The 21,138-nt window shown below is 48.0% G+C and overlaps 1 protein-coding gene across 1 annotated transcript; it reads right to left on the reverse strand.

Annotated features, from left to right (window-relative positions):
* Positions 1-1,520: 1,520 nt before the first annotated feature.
* On the reverse strand, positions 1,521-20,681 carry CFAP45 (cilia and flagella associated protein 45). Its single transcript, XM_012449709.2, has 10 exons — positions 20,539-20,681; positions 18,408-18,552; positions 17,898-18,068; positions 16,246-16,424; positions 14,189-14,318; positions 10,015-10,161; positions 6,785-6,898; positions 5,994-6,187; positions 2,097-2,321; positions 1,521-1,717 (listed from the first exon to the last, which is right to left on the reverse strand). Exons 1-10 carry the CDS (start codon positions 20,553-20,555, stop codon positions 1,639-1,641), a joined length of 1,401 nt encoding a protein of 466 aa, XP_012305132.2. The 5' UTR covers positions 20,556-20,681; the 3' UTR covers positions 1,521-1,638.
* Positions 20,682-21,138: the final 457 nt, after the last annotated feature.

Genomic DNA, 21,138 nt, shown 5'->3' on the forward strand with positions numbered 1-21,138 from the left:
TTCTGGCTTCCCTGAAAGAGAGGGTCCCCTGAACTAGGCAAAGCCTTGGTTCCTGGTCCCCGCAGGCATCAGCTGAGCAACAGATGATGCTCAGAGAGAACCTTTGCCAGTGTGCCAACTGCAGATGAGTCCCAGAATCCTCAGCGGCATTGCTGTGTCTTCTCTGCCATCTGAGGCTGGGTACCACATCTTCCCAAGACCCCCAGGGAGGAAGGCCTCAGCTTCCCTGGGAAGGAGGGTTGCGGGTAGGGGTGCCGAGGCTTTAGAAAAGCCTCTTTCCCAAACAGCTGGTGGGGCGGGGCAACAATCTTTACTGGTGGGAAAGGTGGAGAAGGCGCCTGGGGAATCTGTGGCTGTCCTGAGGAAAAGAAAGCACAGGAAACAGCTTACCGACTCTCCCTGAGTCCTATGAAAAGAGGACTCTTGCCTGAGGCCCTCGTAACCTGGAGTTGTAAACATCCAGGACGCACCCAGCAGCTTCCTCGCCTCCTGTAGTGCAGGGCCCATCGAGGAAGGCAAGACTGGGGGTGCAGAGGGACCTCATCATCACAGCAGCTGGAGGAAAGCCCTTTCCCCTAGGCATGCAAAAACAGGGACGTGCCTCCATCCTTACAAGCTGGCACTCCAGCCCCAAATGGGCACCTGACAACCAGGTGAGAGGCCAAAAAGGCAGAAATGATTCTGAGCAGCTCGGGGAAGAAAGCAGGAGCAGACTGGCACAAATGAGAGGCTTCTGAGGGGGCAGCCGGGTCTGCTGTGCTCGGTGAGTGCCTGGAATGTGCCTGGCATGTGGTAGGCACTCAGTAAGTTTCTGAACAAGTGAATGAATGATTATAGTTTGGGGCAAAGTGAGAAAAGTTAAAAACAGATGAAAATGACTTGGGAGCCCCACCTATGGGAGTGAGGTGGACTGAGGAGAGCCCAGCCACAGGAGGGGGCTGAGTTTGGGTGAGGGGACTGGACTGGCAGGGTGGGGAGTGCGGGGTTCTGCATGTGCCCCAGTGGGGGATGGGCCAGTGTCTGTGTTGCAGCACTGCCTGGAATTGAAAGGGTTCCAGCAGGAGAGAGCCGAGACAGGCAGAGTGAGCCCCAGGTTCAAACATCACTCCTCCACAGATGTGATCTGAGTCATGCTTGTGATCCCAGTAAGAGCCCTGCCTCACCCAGCCCTGGTGCCTCCTTCACCAGCTCCGCCTGGCCAAGCCTTGCCCCAGCCCCTCCCTGAGAGGTATCTGTAGCTCGCCCTCAATGCCCTGAAATGCCTCTGAACTGGGCATCAGGGTGGAGCAGAGACAAGATTGTTCTGAAAGTTGACATCCCAGGGGATCACAAAAGGCCAGGAGACACCAGGACAGAGGGACTTCCTGGCTTAGGAGAAACCATTATAGAAGAGCATCTTCCCATTCCCTTACCCTCAGCACCATGCCACCCACACTCGGGTCCTCCACAACCTATTTTGCTCCATTTCAGTACCCGGTAGCAGCCAGATTCCCACGAGAAAGCCAAGCTATTCCTGAGAGAAGTCAAATCGATTTAATCTGTAACTATGAAATGTCTAGATTAGCGGCAATTATGGACACCCAGAGCCTGGGCAGAATCTGTCCCCCGAAGGCATCCTGGGGACCACGAAGGCTCCCGTCAGTTCACAGAGGTGGCTGGCAGGATGTTAGCTTTGCGCTCAGCTTCAATGCAGTACTTCTCAGGAAGGCCAGTGGCTCTGCCAGGGAAACGCAGGACAGGTATAAGGAAAGGTGCTGGACCAGACAGGAGGCAGGAGGAGGCAGGCTCTGGGTGGGGTTTATAGATCCTGGGGGCCTGCACCCCCGCAACCCTGCTCTCACAATCCACCCCTCAAACACACATTCATGTCAAGCCTCCAGCATCCTGCCAAGGAGTTGCCAGACAGCCAGGAAGACCCCATCCCAGGACTTTCTGCTGGAGCGCCTTTTGGAGGGATGAGCCCTGGGTGGGGAAAAGGGCCTCTCCCTGAGCATCTCTGCCATGGCCTCTTCACCCCCAAATCCCACACTTTCTAGCCTGTGGTGCCATCTCTTTGGGGAAGGGGAGAGGATCTGTGGAAGGAGATTCCAGCGCACCTCAGCTCTTCAAGCTTTTTCTTCTTGATGTCATCGATGCGCTCACGCCGTTTCTGGGCCTCCTCTTTGAGGCGCCGGCCCTCCTCAAAGGTGGCAATCCGGTTCTGCACCTGCTTCTGCTGGTTCTCGCGCACCTGGCGCCGCAGCTCGTTGGCATGCTGTAAGCGCCCTGTGGCCTTTTTCTCCTCCTCCAGTCTCTCCTTCTCAATCTGTTCTCTCTGAGCCCTGGGGGACGGAAACAGGAACGGAATGAACTCAGCTGAGCTGGCCCAGGCCAGGAAAGGTGGTGGGGGAGCCTCCTGGGTGGGCTCTTCCAGCAGACATGCCTCAGAAACCACAGACTCCTGAGCTCCAGCCCCCTTTTGTAACTCTAAGATCAGCCCCAAAAGCTGCTGCCTGTGTTTGCCCCCTTCTCTCACCCAGCCAGGACTAGCTCCAGGGTCTCGTGACTGTATGTCATGGGCAGGCTTAGAACGGCCCCCAGCTTGGTTTGGTGTTCTGCTTTCACGGTTTTGAAATTCTTGATAATTTTTGGACTCCACATCCTCTTGCTCTGTCACCCAGGCTGGAGTGCAGTGGTGCTATCATAGCTCACTGCAGCCTCAACCAGCTGGGCTCAAGCGATTCTCCCACCTCAGCCTCCCGAATAGCTGGAACCTCAGAGGTTGCCACCACATCCAGCTAATTTTTTGTTTATTACGTGTAGAGATGAAGTCTTACTATGTTGCCCAAGTTACAGATTCTCAATTTTCACTGGACACTGAAATTACTTAGCCAGCCTTACACCCAGGGTTTCACTGGGAGCTACTGTTCCTACCCCTCCCTGGTGACAATGCATAACTCCTCTCCAGCTTGTCCTGAGATTTCGCCTGCCTTCCTCCCTCCCTTCCTTCTTTCCTTCCTTCCTTCTTTCCTTCCTTCCTTCCCTCCCTCCCTTCCTCAATGCTTGGAAACATAAAAGATGTGGTAAAGTGTCATGCTGCTCTACCCTGGTTACTAAAAGAAGGACGGGGCTCAGCCTGATATCTCTCAGTTCTCTTCCTGATCCATCTCTCCAAATTTCCTTTAGAAACCTCTGCCACAAAAATACTTCATGGACCCTGACATCAGGGAGAAAATCACTAATGACAAGAAAGGCTCAGAAAACACTCAAATGAAACACATTCACATCTCAGAAAAAATGCAGTTACATGCCTTCTTAAGCTAACATCTAATTTTGTTCTCAACATAAGTAAAAAAATGAAATGTACAATCATCTTAGGCAGGGATCTCTCACCTGCTCTCCTCCCCTAGAGTCACTGATACCCCAACCAAAGGTACCTACAACACTGCTTTGCTTCCTCATTTCCCTCTAGCTTTCTTCCAAGATCCACCATACATGGGGCATCCTCTCCACTCCCACCAACTCTTTCCATCATGCAAACATTTCCTAAAATGTTACACCTTCTACAGAGACTTCCTAGTTTACCCAAAGAGAACTGCTGGCTTCCTCAGCCCTCTGTATTTAGACACCAAAACCTGACTGACACATCTCCGATAGCAAGAAGACTCTCCTCTGTGCCTTGCCATTGTTTTCCTGTATTTAGAACAGTTTTCCACTGTTCCACCCTCTTCTGAGTGAAGGGGTGAGTGTGGAAAAGGGGGACTCTCTCACTAGAGAGCCCCGGCGGTACCAGGCAGTTGAAAATCCAAAAAGGAAAAACTTGGTCACTACATTGGGTTAGGGCAGTGATCACAGAGCCTACCTGCATTTTAGAATCTCCTGGGAGCTTTCGAAACATACTTATTCATGGGCCTCACTCCAGACCATTTAAATCACAATCTAGGGAAGTGGAGCCTGGTCATCAGTATTTTTCAAAAACTCTCAGACATTTCTAAAAACCACTTGGGGCCAGGCACGGTGGCTCATGCCTATAATCCTAGCACTTTGGGAGGGTGAGGCGGGTGGATCACCTGAGGTTGAGAGTTCAAGACCAGCCTGACCAACATGGAGAAACCCCGTCTCTACTAAAAATATAAAATTCGCTGGGTGTGGTGGCAGGCGCCTGTAAACCCAGCTACTCAGGAGGCTGAGGCAGGAGAATCACTTGAACCCGGGAGGCAGAGGTTGCAGTAAGCTGAGATCATGCCACTGCACTGCAGCCTGGCAACAAGAGCAAAACTCCATCTCAAAAACAAAAAAAATATAACAAACACTTGGTAGGGGAGGTCAGCCATCTCTGCTTAGTCAACAGGTTGAGAATTACAGGCATCCCTCTGTCCAGAAACAGAGCCCACATACAGGCCATACAGGAGGCTGTGCTTTTGAAGCAGAAAAAGTCTGATTTGGGCTGTGGCAGAGATGCTCCTGAGTGAAGACACTACCATGGTGGTCACATGGCCTTGGAGACACTAGGCCTAGATACCAACCTACAACAACAGGTGAAGCTGAGCTTCTCCAAAAAGGCTGGTCTAGCTTTAATGACTGGCTAGTGCATATGCTTCGGGCAAACGATGCAAAGGAAAGACAAATGGGTCGGCAGCAAAAGGAGGACTTAAATTTCATTTCATTAATATTTATTACTGCCTGTTAACAGCAACACAGATGTCCAAGGGCAGAGAGGTCAGCGGGGAGAGAGAAGACATCTGGAAGGCAGTCTGTAGCCCAAGGGCAGAATCTTGGAGGGTATTTAGGAAGCTACTTTCTTCACTAGGTGTCCAGTGACCATGGCACAACTCTGGGGGGCAGAGAAAGCCACAGAGTCAAAGCATCACAGCAGGGAGGACAGGCTGGGGCCCGCAGTCCAATAAAAGACCAAAAATCTGGCTCTGGTAAGGACAGGGGTTCCTGAAGACCTGCTCTGCCTGTAGCTCGGGGTCTGGGTAGCCTGGTCTCTGTCATGTGACTAACTAGCCATTGCCAAGAGGAAGGACCGAGGGCAAATGGACCAAGAAAGTGATGCTATACTGTTCGATCTCTACTTATCTGAATATAGTGTCTGTCATTTTGTATCCCCTCAATTCAAATATTGCTTGGCTTGTTTCCTTTTGAAAAATTCTGATGTTGTAGCATCTGAACCAGAGCAAAAAGAGAGTCATTCCCAGTTAGACCAGGAGAACACCCCCAGGAACCAGACCTGGGGGTGGCAGATCTGACTGATGGAAAACAGAGCAGAGAGGGAAACCCATGGCAGTTGTGACTGCTATTGACTGCTTTCGGGGAGGGGGCAGAACACTGAGAGATGTGAACACTTAGCTTCCACTTACATGTTGAAATTAGCATTGAGCCAAAAGCAAAAACAAAAATAAAAGCATAAAGAGCTACCAAGGAAGAAAGATGGATTAACGTAGGTGCGGTCCATCCGAACACAAATCTCTAATACCTTTCCTGTGGAATGGGCAAGAGCAGTGTTTTGTTAATTTCTAATGTCCTCCATGGCATCCAGCACAGAGCCCTGCATTTTCTGTGCTTAATACATATTTGTCAAATGAATGGCAAACAGCTCCCTTAAAGTCCTGCTCCAATGACTTACAATCCTTAGTGTCTGAAGTTCTATCTTTCCTAAACCACTCTTCTTGCAGTTTCATCCCTAATTTGAAGGGGCCATGGGTCAGAGGGCAGCAGAAGGGCAGATTTTTACCTTTATTTATACTTTTACTGCTCCAGGGCAAATAATCCCAGTCATCACCGATTCCTTAGGCAATTCCAGGCGCTATGTCCCAATTCTCTAATCACAAAATGCTTGGCCCAAATGATTTTTAAAAGCTTCAATCATCCATCTAGTTATAATGATCCCACCAATCCAGCCAAGATGGACAAGCATCCCATAACACGCCAGAAAGCTTCTCTCTATCCAATATGGACCATCCCTGCTACGATACGGGGAAAGGAATCCAAGGTCCCCAGGCCCCTCCTACCGAAGAATCCTCTCGAACTCATCCCGGTCCCGCTGCACCTGAACAGCCAGAGCGTGCTCCTTGAAAGCCACCTGTTCGAGCCGACTTTTCCGCAGCTTGGTCTCTGTTTCCATCTTCTTCTGCGCATTTTCCTTTTCCTTCCTGCGCCACTCTCTGTCTGCAACCTCTTGGTTACGCTTGGCCCGCAAGGCATCCTGGGAAAGTTGGCAGGGGACCAGTGAGGGCACAAAATAGCCGGAGGTACAGACCAAGTGCCTTTAAGAAAACACCTACTTACAGACTCTGACAGTCTGCTTTGAAAAGCACCATGAATTTCTCTGGCAGCTAGTTATTCTAGGAAAGGATGAGTGGAATCCTGTCATCAAACTTTTGGGTTAGAAGATAACCTGAGGGGTCATCTCGTCCTTCCAACCCACTCATTCCGGTTCTTTCCCTGTACCTCAGACATCTCCAGGCAGTCTTGAAATTGCTTCTAATTTTAAAAACTGCTAATGATGGAGAGACCACACTTTCCCCCTGGTGACACATTTCATTGGTTGGTTGAGGCTGAAAGTTCTTTATAGAGCCGTGAAAAACTTTCTCTTGGACCTTAAGCACACACTGCACTGCCCAATCCCTGCTGACACAGGCCCTGGGGACAGGCCCACCTCTTCCTCCTAAGACTACTGAAGTCTAGTAACTTGCATTCTTTCCTCCACATCTCCACCTTCAAGGCCATTCTACAGGCTGTCAAAGGGATGGCTAGGCAAGGGAGTGGGAGAAGTAGGGGGAAGTCGAGACTCAGCAGGTACCTGTTCTGCCTGGTAATCCTGGACCTTCTCCTGCATGGCTCTCAGGCGGGCGATCTGCTTCTCTTTCTCCCTCCGGATTCTCTCCTGCTCAGCCTCAAACTCTGCTTCTCGAGCCTGGTGGAAGGAAAGGCCTTGTAGAACAGTTGCCATTGCCCCAGTCTTACAGAGAGAAACAAAATCCCTACAACAGAGTTTCCAATAGCTCCCCTACCACTTCCTGACTCCTTTTAAAATAGGGCAAAATGAGGCCAGGCACTGTGGCTCATGCCTATAATCCCAGAACTTTGGGAGGCTGAGGCAGGAAGACTGCTTGAGCCCAGGAGTTCAAGACCAGCCTAGGCAACAGAGGAAGACCCTGTCTCTACTAGAAATCTAAAAATTAGCCAGACATGGTGGCATGTGCCTATAGCCCCAGCTACTTGGGAAGCTGAGGTAGGAGGATTGCTTGAACCTGGGAGGTCGAGAATGCAGTGAATCATGACTGCACTATTGCATTCCAGCCTGGGCAACAGAGCAAGACCTTGTCTCAAAATAAATAAATAAATAAATAAATAAATAAATAAATAAATAAATAGAGTAAAATGAATTTAGCAATGCATGAACATAAAAACAGCCTTTGTAAAATGCTTCACTGTTTACAAAACACTTTCCTATGTGTTATCCTGGAGAGCTCTCACAACATTTCATGAGACAGATGTTACAGATGAGAAAACTGATGGTCAGAGAGATCAAAGGTCTTGCCCAAGATCACACAGGCAGTAAACTACCTAATAAGATTTGAACACAGGTACCCTGACCCTGGCTTTCACACTCCTTCCACTATGTCACAGGCAATTTTCAAGTTGCAAGGCTGCTGGGTCAAGCAACAACTGTGGTTCTCTGCCTGTCTTGTAAAGTGCAGCAGATGGAGGTTAACTCATTACTCCCTGGGCAAAGAGCCAACCATGCTTTGGGCAGTCCCACAGTGGTTAGCAGATACTTAAAGAATGAACCACCAAAATTAGCTCCGTTTCCACCTCTCTGAAAGAACAAGTGGATCCTTAAAAGCTTTCCAAGCTCAGCTTCCCAGCTGCCATTCTTGAGCAATCGTAAGATGAATGGTACAGGTTGGGGGAAAACGTAACCTTTCTACAAAGAACCTTCCTGGCCAAGCGTGGTGGCTCACACTTGCAATCCCAGAACTGTGGGAGGCCGAGGTGGGCGGATCATGAGGTCAGGAGATCAAGACCATCCTGGCCAACATGGTGGTACCCCATCTCTACTAAAATGCAAAAATTAGCTGGGTGTGGTGGCAGGCACCTATAGTTCCAGATACTCAGGAGGCTGAGGCAGGAGAATTGCTTGAACCAGGGAGGCAGAGGTTGCAGTGAGCCAAGATCACACCACTGCACTCCAGCCTGGTGACAGAACAAGACTCCATCTCTAAAAACAAAAACAAACAAACAAACAAAAAATAAAATAAAATAAAAAATAAGAACCTTCCTTAGCCTTCATTCTACCTGCCCAGACTTCTGTGAAGCCCAGTGAGTTGCCCCTGTAAGTTGCACAGGGCTGTTGTCAAGCTGCTTCCTCAATCCACCTTTCCTTAGGCAGCAGGACAGAGAACTCTGGGTGCTTGTACAACCAAGCTCTGCTTTGAGCTCTGGCAAATAGATACCACCGTGAGGTCAGTAAGGGCTTGTGATATATGTAGACACTTATGGTGGACTGTGGACATGCCCAAGTGACTGATCCTGTGGCAAGTCTCCAGCCTCTCCCAGCTACGCCTTGACAATGTACTTTCCATGATAAAGACAAAACATACTCCTCTCTTGCTTAGAAACTCATGGCGACTCCTTATCATTCCACCCTTCCAACTCTGCTCAAGGTCCAAGACACCCACAATGACTGCTCTTAGCTCTCCGGCATCTCGCCACCCTCATTTCTTATTATGACCACTACAAACTCTCTGCTGCAGCCAGAAAATCCGTTCACTAACTCCTACACAGGATTAGCTCATTATCCCCACCTTCATTCACTCAAAAAAATAGGGGTTGAGTTCCACTGGTGTAGCATTATCCTAGGTATTTTCAGCCTAGTCTGACTGGACATGTATTGAAACATCCAATATATTTTGAGTCATCAACGACTATTTCACAGGATAATTGTAAAGATTAAAGGAGATAACACATGTAAAACACTTAGCACAGAGCCTATGCACAGACTAGGTGCTCACTACCTGATAGTTATGTGATTGTTATCATGTAGTAGCCATCTATATCCATCCCTGCATTCTCACTCTATTGCTTGCATCGAGTGTCCCCAGCATCCGATAAGAATACTAAAGCCAATAAGTAAGCGTCGCTGAGCTTCGTTTCCCATCGTTTGCATTCAGAATATATAGGGGTACCAAATATGCCATTCAAATTATACTCACACCCTTCCCCTGCCCTTCTTTAAAAATCACTACTATAGAGAGGCATAGAGAAGTGCAATGTGTTTCTGTCATCCCAGAATTTCGAAACTAGCAGGGCAGACAAGACCGACACATGAAGAATTTAATAACGTTCCTGCAACCTTGAGTACCTCCTCCTTTTTACATAAATCCATGTTCACTTTATCTAAACCACTCTTAAAAACCTTCTTCTACTCTCCAATCCCCGTGGATCCCAATCATTTTCTTACTCAACTTTGCCCCAGAATGAGCTGACACATTGATGAGCTACATCCATCTGTAACCATCTGCAGGTAGGGCTCTTTCCTCCACTGTGCATTTACTCTGTCCTATAGGTTCTTCGGTGGGAGATGGGGCAAGACTATTTTCTGACTCCAGCACCCAATACAGGATGCCCAATATAGGCATTTGCACAAGAAATTTATGGAACTGCCTACTCATGATTACCAGGGGTATAATTATCCAAGTCATGACAAATCCACAAAAAAACTCACTTTCACCAATAGTTTTAGTTTTCTTTTCTGCCTGCACATGGCCCTCATCCCAACTTCTAATCAAAGGTGTTAATGAGGATAAAGCTAATTTGGGTGTCCTTTCTAGGCTGTCTCTGTTAACGAACAAGGGGACTGGCTAAGATGAAGAGACAAAGAAGCCAGGCCCTTGAACTAAGGATGTGCATCTCAGAATGAAGGTGTGGCTGCCTTCCACTGGAGTTCCCTTGGATCTCAGGTCTTCTTCCACTCCCTGTGACAGACATTCCATTACTAGTCAGAGGTCCCAGAAACCAAGTCCCTACCATCTTCATCTTGGTAAACTCCATCACCATCTGGTCCGCCAGCTTCTCCTGAGCCAGCAGCTCTGCTTTCTGTTTCTGGTTTTCGTCATTGATGCGCTTAATCTCAGCTTGCATCTTCAGTTTCTGCTGATGCCTTCGTTCCATGTCCTGCCAGGAAAAGTAAGAGAGCCTCAGAGTACAAAGAGGCAAGACAAGAGACCACTGGCATCCAGGGATAGAGACAAGACAGACAGAGGCAGGGGACAAATGCATGGCCTGCAGTCTAGTGTCCACAACTATCCTTTGTTATAGCTGCTTTTTCAAGGGTCATCGATGCCCTCATCAACCAAATGACCTCTTTACAGTCTTCATCCAATTTGACTTTGTGGCAGCCCTGATGCTGTTGATCTCTGTACTTTCAGGAAGCAGAAGCTCTTAAAGTTCCACGCAATTGCCTCTCACATGTCTTGCTAAATCCTACCCCTGTGGCTTTGCTTATGGTGCTTCCTCCTTTCTCCAATTTCCTTCTCCCATTTAAACCCAACTTTCACTCTCCATTCAGTGGTGACCACTGAAATAATAAATATTGCCCTAATTGAGCGCTTTCTATTTCTTGAGCACTGCATGTAGACTATCTCTAATACCTAAATATGTCCAAAAATCCTAAAAGGTATGCCTTGTTGGCCGAGACCAGTGGCTCATGCCTGTAATCCCAGCACTTTGGGAGGCCAAGGCGGGCAGATCACCTGAGGTCAGGAGTTCGAGACCAACCTAACCAACATGGTGAAACCCTGTCTCTACCAAAAATACAAAAAATTATCTGGGCGTGGTGGCAGGCGCCTGTAATCCCAGCTACTCAGGAGGCTGAGGCAGGAGAATCACTTGAACCCCAGGAGGCAGAGGTTGTGGTGAGCCGAGATCGTGTCATAGCACTCCAGCCTGGGTGACAAGAACAAAGAGGGAAACTCTGCTAAAAAACAAACAAACCAAAAAAAAAGTAGGCCTCGTTACTTCTCTTGCTCCAATAAAGAAACTAAAGCCTAGCACTGACATGACTTGCCCACCAGCCACACAGATAATAATCTCCAGGGCTAAAATCCTGAAACATGTTCTGTGTGAATTAAAGCTTGAACCTGCTCTGGAAATCCTGCTTGATTGCCTCAACTTTCAGTTCTCTCTCCATTTCTGAATTCCCTCTGCACTTAAGATGGTGCCACACCTCTTGCAAGGTGATCGTATGCTGCCTTGCAGGTCCCCACTCATTTCATACATGTTGCTCTGCCCCAGCTACAGGACAAGGGGCCTTGTGTCACATATCCTCTCTTCCCCAAAGACATGTAGCCCAAAGCAAGGAAGATAGCAAATATTCAATAAACTGTTGCTAAATGAGGCAGGGAAGGTGGGACCAAAGTGAGTGGCACGTGAGAGAGAGAAAAAAAGGTCTTAGACACAGAGAAACATGTGATGGAGATCAGAGTACCAATGTGAAAAAAGGTCCTTTTTAAGGAAGGATCCCCCTCCCTTTCCCAGCCCTGAGCCTTCAACAGCTCTGAATGATCAGACCACTTCTGAGCCAAGCACATTCTCAGGTGCAGAGGGGCATTGGAATTAGGGGAACAGCTGGCCCCCCAGTCACCTCCAATCAATCTCAGGCTCCTTGCTTTAAGTTCTTCTATTTGTTAACTCACCCTACCTCCCACACTGTTTCCAGCTCCCTCCATTTCTCCAAAGACTAAATCCCTCCCTGGCCTTCTAGCTCTTCCTCAGCCCAGCTGCTGCCCTGATTCATCCAACCAAGGTAACGCTCCCTGTGGGTCTTTCTCTAGTGCCGGCTCTCTGCCAGCTTGGCTCACTGCCCAGTTCAGGGCTCCTTCCTTCAGGAAGCCTTCTGAACCAGAGTGGGGTGGTGACTGTCTGCCTCTGAGGTCCGTGTGGTCCATGAGTCACAGACGTTGCCTCTCTCTCATCACACTCACTTCTTTGCTCACTCCGCTTTTCCCCTTCTGCCCCTCCAACTCCACGCTCCTTTTCCCCCTTCTCCCTTTCTTCCTTCCTTTCTAACTGCTTCTCACTGATGTTAGGCCCGCCATTTGTATCACAGACATCATTTAATCTCACTGGCCATCGAAGCCAAACATGCCGTTGATTTCTGATGTTTGACACACGCGCAATCATGTATTTGTTTATTTACTTCTTTCCCTATATATTTACTTTTTGGATTGTTTTTGTTGATTCATTTCATTTCTAAGACACCAAAAGACTTTCCCTATTTCTTTTGAAGCTGTCCCAAAGCAACCCCAGATAAACTGATTCCCTTCACCCTCCTCTACTTTGCTAGCAAGGTGGGAAACGCTACCCCTCGTACTACCAGGAGATGAAACAGTAGGTCTAAAGCTGGGAAGGCACAGATTTCTACCCTAAAATTGCCTAATAATACTCCCTGGAGACTCAGGGAGTGCCTGTTAGAAGGACATTAAAACGATAATGACACAACATCAGTGCTGACTCATGGACTCCTAGAACTTCCTCAGTGAGCCGACCAATTCCCACTCCCCACATCTAGTTGGATTTTCCCGTCTTCACTTCTCACCCACTACCCTGCATATGTGCCCCATACCTTTCCTTCTTGGCCCTTTCCCACTCTCTCTCTCCCCTGAGCCAGGAAATAAAGTAACCTGGCCAGGTCTCTCATTGTCTTCACCCTGCTGTTCTCCTTCTCATGCCGTTCACAGGGCTATGTGCCCCTTCGGTTTCCCCAACTACCAAGGTGATCTTCATTCCACTTCTCTAGCAGATCCTCACACTGCAGGTGTGGTGAGAAGGCTTCATAATTCTAAGTCTGCCCACCTGCAGGACTCTTCATGGCCCCTGTCACTCACCACCATCAGATGCACTGACTGATGACAACTTGACAATTCATAAACACAGGGGAGGAGGAGAACCATAAAAGAATATGTGTTCCACAAGTTAAATGGCACCATGAGAAGGCAATCACACAAATTCAGAATGTGAGATATTATTAAAGGCAACTGGCCTAGCTGCTTCAAAATATCAGTGTTATAAAAAGAATGAAGAAATGAATGAATGAATGAATGAATGGGGAAACTCTTCTAGATGAAAACAAACTACAGAAATACAACTGAATGCAATGTGCAAATCTTGATTAACGTCTAGTTTGGAAACAAGAAAGCCAGAAAGACATATTTGGAACAACTGGGGAATGTGAATGTGGATTAAATATTCGGTGGTATTACGGAATCACTGAATTCGAGTTTTTGATGGAGGAGGTGATAATGGTATTGGTGACTTGTGAAAGAGTGTCCTTGTTCTTCAGAGCTGCAGGCTGAAGCATTTAGTGGCAGAGTGTCAAGATATCCGCAATTTACTTTCAAGTAGATTAACAGTAAAAAATACATATATACACCTAGAAAGAAACAAGCAAGTAAGGCAAATGATTAACAGTCATTAAATCTAGATGAAGAGTTTATGGGTGTGATACAATTTTTTCAACTTTTCTGTGTGTGCAAAAATTTTCAAAATAAAAAATTGAAGGAAAAAAATAAATTTTCCAAGTGCCTGCCATGTCCCTCACTGTGCTAAAGGGTTTTATACATTGCTACAGCCCAGAGAAGGCACATAGAAGAGGACTTTTTAAATCTTAGTTTGAGCAGGTATGTCATCATTTCTTTTGCAATAGATATGCCTACTAATTTTATTTGGACTAACAGGAAGAAAAGATTTGACTTTACAACACAATTAATGACAATGGGATGCTATGTACTCTGAGTAAAATAACAGCAGGGAGCCTGGAATGAAAATATTGCCACTGTTTATCTATGAAGTATGTAATAGCCCTAGATGGTTGAAGGAAGACCATAAAACATCGTATGTTTACTTGCGCAAAGCATGTAGCCATATATATCCTTTACGTGTCTATTCACAATGATATGTCAGTCTTGGACCCCAAGTCCCTGGAAGGCAGGGACGGTATCTATCCAAATCACTGCTCATCCCCCAGCATGACACCATGGTGAAATAAATATTTAACATGGCAATAAAAAGTTGAAGGTGATGATGTTGTGAAATGAGCATGTGCCTGACAGAAAATCAGTCACAGCCTGAAAGCCCAGAGTCCTGAAGGGTTTCGCTGCTGCTGCTGCTGGTGAAACGTGGCACCGTCTGTCTGGCCTGTTACCTTTAGATCCTCCTCTTGGAGCTGCTCCATATACTCCAGCATCTGCTCCTTCTCCTGCTCCCGCTGCTCAGCAAGCAGCGATCGCTCCTCCTGGTTCTTTTCCATCTGTTCCACAATTTGCCGCCTTCCTCTAGGACAGAACAGTGCCACCGTGTCTTAGACACCCAGGGTCCACGTCTCCCAGGGTCTGACCTCCACCCAAACAACTCCCAAGATGGGTGATGTCACAGAAACAATTTGACAAGTGTCCCCTAAACATCGATATGTTTCATGAGCCCAGACCAAAGTCCTTCCCCCAGGAAGGACCTCAATGGTCAGCCTTCTTTCTCCTGAGCTCCTGGTTCTAAGGCTCACTCTCCCTGAGATTCTCCTTCTTTATTTTTTTGCCCAAGAGGGCACCCCACTTGATAAAGCTCATTGTACCTTCCAGTATATAAAGAGTTTCTGAAGTCCTACCACCTCCCAAGTCTTCCCGGAGCAATCGTAGGAAGCTAGCCGAACAGCAAAAAGACCAAAAAAAAAAACAGTGTCTACAAGCGGTTTGCCAGTGATTCCCTATGTGTTAGTGGCATGTCAATAAACCTGGACGCAGAGACCCCATGACATATGAGTAAAGGCTGGGAGAATGAGAGGAGACACAGATTAGGATAAGAATCAAGAGGAAAGAGTATGAGAGTCACATTCAGGTGGACTGCTTGAATGGCTTCATGACTCCAGATGAAATAAACAGGAATAAAGAGTAAAAGTGTTCCATGAAAACAGGTTAGGCTTAATATATTACCAATGCAAATCATAACAGTTGTCGAATGAGACAGATTTTTCCTTTGCTGGAGCCGTTTGTGCAGAAGACGGACAGCCACTTAGCCACTAAATAACATTTTACTGAGAACCTACTATAATATACCAGGTACCTACCAGAAGTGCAGAGGTGAATATACCAGGTGCAGTATACCAGGCACAGAGATGAATGGTTCCAGAGAACAGAATACAGCTGGGGAGATAGAACTGCCATTCAGTGTGGCACAAGGATTATTTATAGAGGTAATTCATTTATGGTATGGTTGGTGTTCTAAATCTAGGACACTATTATTCTATAATTTACTTGCTCTGGGACTTGTCCTTTTCTGCCCCAAATGAAGGGGAGACTGGATTTATTCATCCTAACATGAATTAAGCACCTACTACAGGCCTAACACTCTGCTGGGCTCAGAAGCTACAGAAATGGATATGATAGGACTTGTCCCCAAGGAGCATAGCATCTAGGAGGGTCAGAGAGCCACAGCACAAGAGTGGGGTGCTGGAGTCTAAACACAGAGTGACGGGAACAGAGAAGGGAGCCACGAAGCCTACCTGGTGACATGAGGGAGGCGACAGCAACACTGTATATGAAGGGAAGTAGAGATCATTTTCCAGGAGGAAAAGGAAAGAGAAGGATATTCAAAAAAAGAGAGAACAACAAAGAATCAAAACCTGTGACCAGGCCTGGCATGTTTGAGGCCTGGGAGAAAGCACAGAGTACCTAGCAGATAGGAGTGAGAAACGAGATTGATCGAAGCCAGATGGTGAAGTGCCTCCTAGGAAATGGAAATAAGCTTTTAAAAGTTCTGTGATTCGGGTCGGGCACAGTCGCTCATGCCTGTAATCCCAGCACTTTGGAGGCTGAGGCTGATGGATCACTTGAGGTCAGAAGTTTAAGACCAGTCTGGCCAACATGGGGAAACCCCGTCTCTACTAAATTCAAAAATTAGCTGGTGTGGTTGTGCGTGCCTGTCATCCCAGCTACTTGGGAGGCTGAGGCCGGAGGATTGCTTGAACCCAGGAGGAGGAGGTTACAGTGAGCTGAGATCATGCCACTGCACTCCAGCCTGGGCAACAGAGTGAGACTCCCTTTCAAAAAAAAAGTTCTATGATTCTATGTATTACTTCATACAGTTATGAGATAATAAGTAGATGACAGTAATGACCATTTCGTATCTCTTCCCTCTTTGCTAGGCTTCATGGACCTAAAAATACATGGAAATAGCTTAGAGAGAGAGATGCTGAAACCACATCTTTACCGAATTCTTTCCTCCCTCCTCTTCCTGTCCAGTTCCTCCTGCCTTTGAATGGATTTCTGCCGCTCCACTTCCATCATCTGATCCAACCGCTTCTCCTCTGTGTTCAATTCTTTTTGGATCTGCCGCTTCTCCAGGATTTGGGCATCCCGGATGGCGTGGCACTTAGCATTGAGGATAATCTAGAGAGTGGAGATAAAACTGTAGCACTAGGCCTAGGGATGGTAAGTTTCAAGGGAAGAAATGGAAACAGAATGCTGTGCTGCTGAGCATGCTGGAGGTGTGCATGACTGCTCACAAGTCCAGGGAAATAAGAACGTTCTTATATTTACCTTTCCCTTTAATATAGTTCAGCTCAAACATTTACTGGCCTCCTGCTGGCTGCCAGGGTCTGTGCAAGGAAGGACCTGGAATAGCATCTTTCAGGGAGCCACATCTTAGGGTTTTGGTGGTAATGGGTCACACTTTGGAAATATGATGAAAGCAATAGGCCCTCTCCTCCATCAGATTCACTTACATATATACACACAAAATTTCTATAAAACTTCAGAGGTCCATTGTTCCGCTTAGAGACCCATGAACTCCGGGTTAGACCCTTGTTCTCCTCAGGGGAGCTAAGACACTCTTGCAGAGGCCAGACCACAGGATTTTTAAGCTGGAAGAGCCCAACATGACACAAAAGGAATGAAAAACCACGAGTCCATCAATAAGAACCCAAAAGTAAAACCTTTAGAAAAGAAAACGAGGCATATGTAGAGAAGATTTACCTGAGAGACAGAAATCAGAGGTGAAGGGATTGGGGATTCAGCACCTTTCATTTGGTAAGGAAGTGAACCACATGCAAATGAGTTACGACAGAATTCAAATGAGCCTCTGGTCTTTAAGCTCTCAGCCAAAGGAAGAGCTTTGGGTACTTGAAAACGCATCCAATTGAATCGACCACCCTTTGTGGCCAGAACTGAACTAGCAGGATGAAAATAAAAGTAACACCTCACATGTAATTTACCAATCCACAGCTCACAAGCTCACAAAGCCTCTCCCATCTATTAGCTTATTTCATCCTGCCAATGATTCTGCGAAGTAGTTTCATTTTGTTTTTTGTTTTTGAGACAGAGTCTTACTCTGTCACCCAGGCTGGAGTGCAGTTGCATGATCTTGGCTCACTGCAACCTCCACTTCCCGGGTTCAAGCGATTCTCCTGCCTCAGCCTCCTGAGTAGCTGGGACTGCAGGCACCCGCCACCGTGCCCAGCCAATTTTTGTATTTTTAGTAGAGACAGGGTTTCACCATGTTAGCCAGGATTGTCTTGATCTCCTAACCTTGTGGTCCACCCGCCTCGGCCTCCCAAAGTCCTGGGATTACAGGCGTAAGCCACTGCGCCCAGCCTCTGTGAAGTAGTTTTACCACCCTCGAGTTACAAATGAAGAAAGTGAGGCTCAGGGAGGGCAAGTGACTTGCCCAAGGTCACACAGCAAGCAGGTGGCAGAGCCAGTCCTCCCTGTGATCACTGCAACTACCATGGCAGGTGAAGCCCTCCCCACATCCCACCCCTGCCCATGCCCCCACCAGTCCCTGGCCTGTCCAGTACGGGAATAAGAGGAGGGAGGAGGGATGGCAGTGAGTGGTCAGAGGGAATGGAGAGACAAAGAGCCCACCTTGCTCATGTCCTTGAGCTCCTCCTCCTGCTCCATCCTCAGCTTGCTGGCTCTCTGCAGGAGGTTCTGGGCCCGCTCCTTGGCCACCTCCTCCAGGTCACTGAGCTTCTTGTTGCTGTTCCACACCATCTCCTTCTGCTTCATGATCTTCTTTCGTGTCACCACTGCATCCTAAGGGAGACCAGTCTGGCTCAGTGGGGGATTATTCCATGCATTCTGTGCCCTGGGAACTAGCCTGCCTACCACAAGTGACCCAGTACAATGTTGCCTCTGCTACTGATGCTGTCAGAACCGGGAAGATCCACAGCCTGGCTTCACTCTCAGCCCTCCCGTTGCCCAGGTTGCTCCCACCTCTCCTCTCAGGTATTGCTCTTTGGTCTCCTTTCTGCAGTATTTCTTTATTAAGTACACAATTCATGCCTCCTTTCAGGGTCCCCTAACGAGAGCTCCCCAGTGCATTATTATTCTGCCACGCCTCTGCAGAGGTGAAGGCTTATGGAGGTTAACTACCATGATGGCTTCCTTCTCCTTCTTGAAGGCTTGGTCCCTGGCCTCAAGCTCTTCTCTGGTCAGGACATGGGATCCCCATTTGATTCGCTCAAACTCCTCAGGACTGATGATTAGGGATTCCCCGGAGGGATCCTCTGTGGGAACACTGACACAAGAATGAACAAAGTTAGGGAGGGGAGAGGGAAAGCTCTCGGCACCATGCTTCAGGCTTCTCTGCTCTCTTCCCCTCTCCCCATCATGCCAGTGGACACCCTCAATGGCAGAAGAAACTTTAAGTGTGCCATGGGTCCACTGAGGAGTAGAGGTTCCAAGTGGCAGGGATGGAGGGCGCGGAATCAGGTAGCATTACAGGCTAAAAAGAGACATGTTAAGTCCTTTTTCTATTAGGTCCAGCTCATACATTACCTTCTCTGTGCAGCTGTCTGACCCCCCCCACCACCATGTCCACCTGTGCCCACTCTGCCCCCACCAAGGCCCAATAGATCCCTTCCTCCTCTGAGCCCCCACTGCACTCTGTTCTTACTGCCTGTATCACAGCCCGTGGTGCAGCCTCTGTTTCCTTTATGAGCTCCTTCAGGACACAAACTCTGTCTTAACCACACTGGCAGCCTAGTCTCTGGCACAGCTCTTGACACAGAGTGAGAATTCAAAACAAAGCTGTTGAATTAAACTTTTAAAACAGATTATTCCTCAAGGATGACATAAAAAGGATAAGGGGACGCCAGACAAGGCTGATACAGATGCTAGTTAGAATCCTAAGCTTCCCTGCCCATCCAGCCTAAAGAGAAGCTTTGAACACTAAATATTAATTAAAATCTATGATCAACAATAGCCAGAGACATGTCTATAGACTTCTCCTTTCTAGCTGTCCAACGCATTCAACAAACCAATAGCTAATTATAATGATTACAAGCAAATGACATACATTAAAGATGGGGGAGGGAGTAGTTAGGGGGGTGGGAAGAAAGCTGCTTCTGGGTGAGGCAGGTACATGCCACTTTAACAGGTACATGCCAATAAGACACAGACAGCCTGAGACAGGAAGTGAAGCCTCATCTAATAAAGCTGGTGTGTGTGTGTTGGGGGAGGGTGGTCCAGGAGATGGACAGAATGAGTGAGTGGATTTGCAGCTTAGTCAAGATCTTGTGTTCCACAAAGCAGCATGGCCCTAAACAGCCTGGGATCTGGAGTGACCAGGGGTGATCCAAATCTAAGACAGCAGATCATGCTACTTTCAGCAGCCCTGAAAAATAAACAGCAACTTGTCCTCCAGCGTGTTTTCAGGACTAGATGGCTCCAAGAAGGAACCTCTGGGAGTGGCTGCAGGGCTCTAGCCACATCTGGCCACTTGATGCCAGGGCTGACCAGTCATGCTCAGGAAGGGGCCGCAGTCCAACACAGCCCCCAGGGTGTGTCCCAGATGTGCCTCCCCAGCTGTGACACAGGCAGCATTTTCTGGGAGTTTGGGTTGTTAGCGGGTGGAGCCAGAGCAGGGAGAACAGCTGTAGAGAGTGAAGCACTAACACAAGAGCTAAACCACCGAGCACGGTGTTGGCTCACGGCACAGGGCCAGGCTAGGCTTAAGCCCCACAGGAGGGGCTCAAGCCTGGGGGCAGCTCTAGTCAGGAAGTGGGGCTGAGCTAATCCCAAAGGAACCCAGAGAGCCCCTGCGAATTTCCTCTTATGGCCTTAGAGTCTGGGAGGAAGCCAGGGGGCTAATTAGGCATCTGGTCAGTTTCCCTTTGCTTTGGATTCTTAAATGCAGCCGAAAGGAAGTGACTCATCTGGATACTTCCCTCTACCGTGTGCACTAATGGGGACTTACAGAGGACTCACTAAGCACCTCCCCTCTACCAGTCCCTTGGCTCTTGCAGCCAGCCTGAAGTAAGGGAGGAGAATGAGGCTGAGAATAAAGGACAATGGCAATAATAGATACAACAATGAGAGAAACAAGAGAGGCCAGGTTGGAGAAGAAAGAAAGAACTATGAAACGAAAAGGGGAAAATGAATAGGAAAGCAGTGGGGATTGGACCAACAGGATGAAACCAGGTGGGTTTACTCACCTCCCTGCAAAGATCCTTAGCAAAAGAATGGGGGCAGGACAAAGAAGGGCAGGGGACTGTGTACTCACATGAGTTCTCGGACCATGTCCCGAGTGATGAGCTGGATAGTCTCTGGCTTGCGATCCAAGGCCACGGCAGTGAGAGATTTTCGAAGGGTATGCTTATCTCGGAGCAGCACGATGGGGCTGTCTCTCTGGCCCTGGGCTGGGGACTATGAGTTCATAAAGTATAGCTTAGAAGCTTGTCATCCCCACTTCTTGCTGGTCAGTCCTAGTTTCATGGATAGAGCAGCATGATGCCCTATATCTGAACATGGCTGGATGTGTTCTGTACTAACCAGCTTTTCTTTTCTTTTTTGAGACAAGGAATCTTGTCCTGTCACCCAGGCTGGAGTGCAGTGAAACAATCTTGGCTCACTACAACATCTGCCTCCTGGGTTCAAGTGATTCTCCTGCCTCAGCCTCCTGAGTAGGTGGGATTACAGGCACCCGCCACCATGCCTGGCTAATTTTTGTATTTTTAGTAGAGACAGGGTTTCACCATGTTGGCCAGGCTGTTCTAAAACTCCTGACCTCAGGTAATCTGCCCGCCTGGGCTTCCCAAAGTGCTGGGATTACAGGCGTGAGCCACCGCACCTGGCCCTGACCAGTTTTTCTGAGAACAAGTCT

This window comes from Aotus nancymaae, unplaced genomic scaffold (assembly GCF_030222135.1).
Source record: "Aotus nancymaae isolate 86718 unplaced genomic scaffold, 86718_ANA_hifiasm-v0.15.2.pri h1tg000108l, whole genome shotgun sequence".
NCBI classification, from domain to species: Eukaryota; Metazoa; Chordata; class Mammalia; order Primates; family Aotidae; genus Aotus; species Aotus nancymaae.

Coding starts and splice junctions, on each gene's coding strand:
- CFAP45 (XM_012449709.2), bottom strand. Junction 10,162..14,188: donor TCCAAGAGGAGGATCTAAAG/GTAACAGGCCAG, acceptor TTTTCCTGGCAG/GACATGGAACGAAGGCATCA. Junction 1,718..2,096: donor AAAAAGCTTGAAGAGCTGAG/GTGCGCTGGAAT, acceptor TTTCCCTGGCAG/AGCCACTGGCCTTCCTGAGA.